This window comes from Branchiostoma floridae, chromosome 2 (assembly GCF_000003815.2).
Source record: "Branchiostoma floridae strain S238N-H82 chromosome 2, Bfl_VNyyK, whole genome shotgun sequence".
Classification (NCBI taxonomy): domain Eukaryota; kingdom Metazoa; phylum Chordata; class Leptocardii; order Amphioxiformes; family Branchiostomatidae; genus Branchiostoma; species Branchiostoma floridae.
The window spans coordinates 12213611-12215791 of record NC_049980.1 but is presented as its reverse complement, the minus strand read 5'-3'; the positions used below and the strand labels follow the sequence as shown (position 1 = coordinate 12215791).

The window sequence follows — 2181 nt, the reverse complement described above, 5'->3', positions numbered from 1 at the left end:
CTGGGGCGGTCCCACATGCTCGGTAAGGGGAATTCCTTCCGCTGCAGCTGTCTGGGTTGTTCCCACAATGCTATCACCTGTGGCGATACGCTCCTACAGCAAGGAAACGGAAGGATGTGTAGTATTCGTAGAGTTCAAAGACCTCACGCCTCCGTGACTCTTTAGATTAACATTAAATGTGTTCATCGATCACTTCCTGTCACTCTAAGTTGATCGTGACAAGCATATGGAATAAAATAACTGCATAAAAAAAACATTCCCCTGAATTAGTAGCCTCTTCCATTGACATCATGACCTGTTATGTCTGACTTCAGTCTCTCTCATTTCCTTCCCTCCACAGACAGTGTAGTGATATAACTGTGAAAATACACCGAAACAGACACATCGAAAACTAAGTTGTTTCCACACAGGCGACAGGAAAAGAAAAAGGAGAAAAGACAGAAGAGAGGAAGGAAAAACCACACAGCAGGGTAAAGCATTTGCTATCTTCACTCACCTTGAAGCTTTCCTGCATCAGCAGTTCTTTTTCCATGTATCCATGCAGGAAACTGGGAACGAGGAGAGAGAAGGCAACAGTCAGGCCCCCTACACATAGCAGTATCAGGCCTGCTAACTTACAGGCGTCCAGTTTGTAGTTTAAGTCTGTCGCTGCGGAGTCCACCACCGGGACCCCGCCAAGATATCCTACCAGCTCCCGGCGCTGAGGCACCAGGTAGCCGGCCATGAGAGCCACGGCTCCAAACGCTATCAGACTGAACCCACACACCATCGCCACCTTCCACCAGATGTAGGTAGATTTCCTCGGCTTGGGGTTGATCAGGTAGCGGAAATCATCAGATAGGTACGGATTGTCGTACGGGTGGGAGTCCAGGCTGTTCCGCCGGATCCCAGCGCAGTCCTCGTAGAACTGGTGCAGGTAGGAGCGGACCCCGAACTGGGGAGGGCAGGACGAACCGGACGGAAGGCCGATGTCGTCCATCTCTGAATCCTCGCTCACACTTTCCAACTTCTGTAAAGAGAATAAACACTCAATGGATTTGTTTGCTGAGTGTACTAGCTTCATGGTTGGTGTTCAGAACCGGCCATCAATAAGAAACCATCAGGCATCAGCCACAAAACCCCAAATCCCGAATTAAGATCATTGGCGACACCCGGGCAGAGGAGAGTGTCGGTCTGTAAATCTGCAGCACTTGAAAACGCTGCTAGGGGCTGAAATAGTCATGTTTCTTCAAGACCTCAATAATTGCACAGATACCTTAAAGTTCATGCAAATCCATCAAAAAGATCTTAATGTTTATTGGTCCGAACCTACAAACACAACTAAAAGCGATACACCGTCGTACTCGAACCTCCTTCCCGGAGGTATCACACGCTGAACCAAAGGTTACAGTTAATCGGTGTGAACCGTGGTCTTTGTCACCAGTAGAGACGAAATGTGAGCAAACGCTGTTGACCTTTCTCATACCGACTTGTACACGCATAGGTAGAAGCTTTGAAGAAGGTCGGTAGGATATACATGTAGCAAATGTGTACATGTTAAGCTACCTGACATTAAAAGTGGTAAGAAGTACTTGACATTTTTTCTACATTCTAGAATTGGGTGTGTTAATTGGATGATCCGACATGCCCGGGTGAATATCATATTGAATCTGTCACGGCTAAAAGCATATAACGTGAAAACATTTGCATTGTGTTACGAAGTTTATTTACCTTGTTTTATTATTTTGTTTCAGCCGAATTTCTATGTCACCTTAAGTTTGTAATTACTAGTTCAATGCTGTTATTTTCTGTTATTTTATGAGCAGAGTGTTACTAATAGTATATACTACTAGTTTTCCTCCAAATAATCGTTTAAGATTTATAAATAGAAACAAAATGAATAAACTTTGTTTACGATTTAGTATCAGTGTTGAGATTGCAAGTCAAACCAGCTCAAGAAATGTATGCGTTATGAAGAATTTCTTTTCGACTCTTGATGTTTTCAAGTGCTATACCGGAGATACAGTCATGACATAATAAATGGGAAAATGATTATCCCCCAGCCTTCCCAATACCAGGATCGCATGTACCATTTCTGGTATGACGTCTTTTGTTGAACGAAATATCAAACTGTTGTAGTACCACGGAAAACCGCCAGGGCCCAAATTATAATTGATTCTTTGGTAAGACATGATCTAACCA

At 44.0% G+C, this 2181-nt stretch overlaps 1 protein-coding gene across 1 annotated transcript in view; it reads right to left on the bottom strand.

Moving 5' to 3' along the window:
• The window catches only part of LOC118404112 (neurensin-1-like), a 5178-nt gene that overhangs the window by 305 nt on the left and 2692 nt on the right, over nt 1-2181 (bottom strand). The window contains exons 2-3 of the mRNA XM_035803101.1: nt 497-1009; nt 16-93 (exon numbers count right to left, since the gene is read on the bottom strand). Of these exons, the coding sequence (XP_035658994.1) occupies nt 16-93; nt 497-1009 (591 nt within the window). The remainder of the gene's footprint in view (nt 1-15; nt 94-496; nt 1010-2181) is intronic.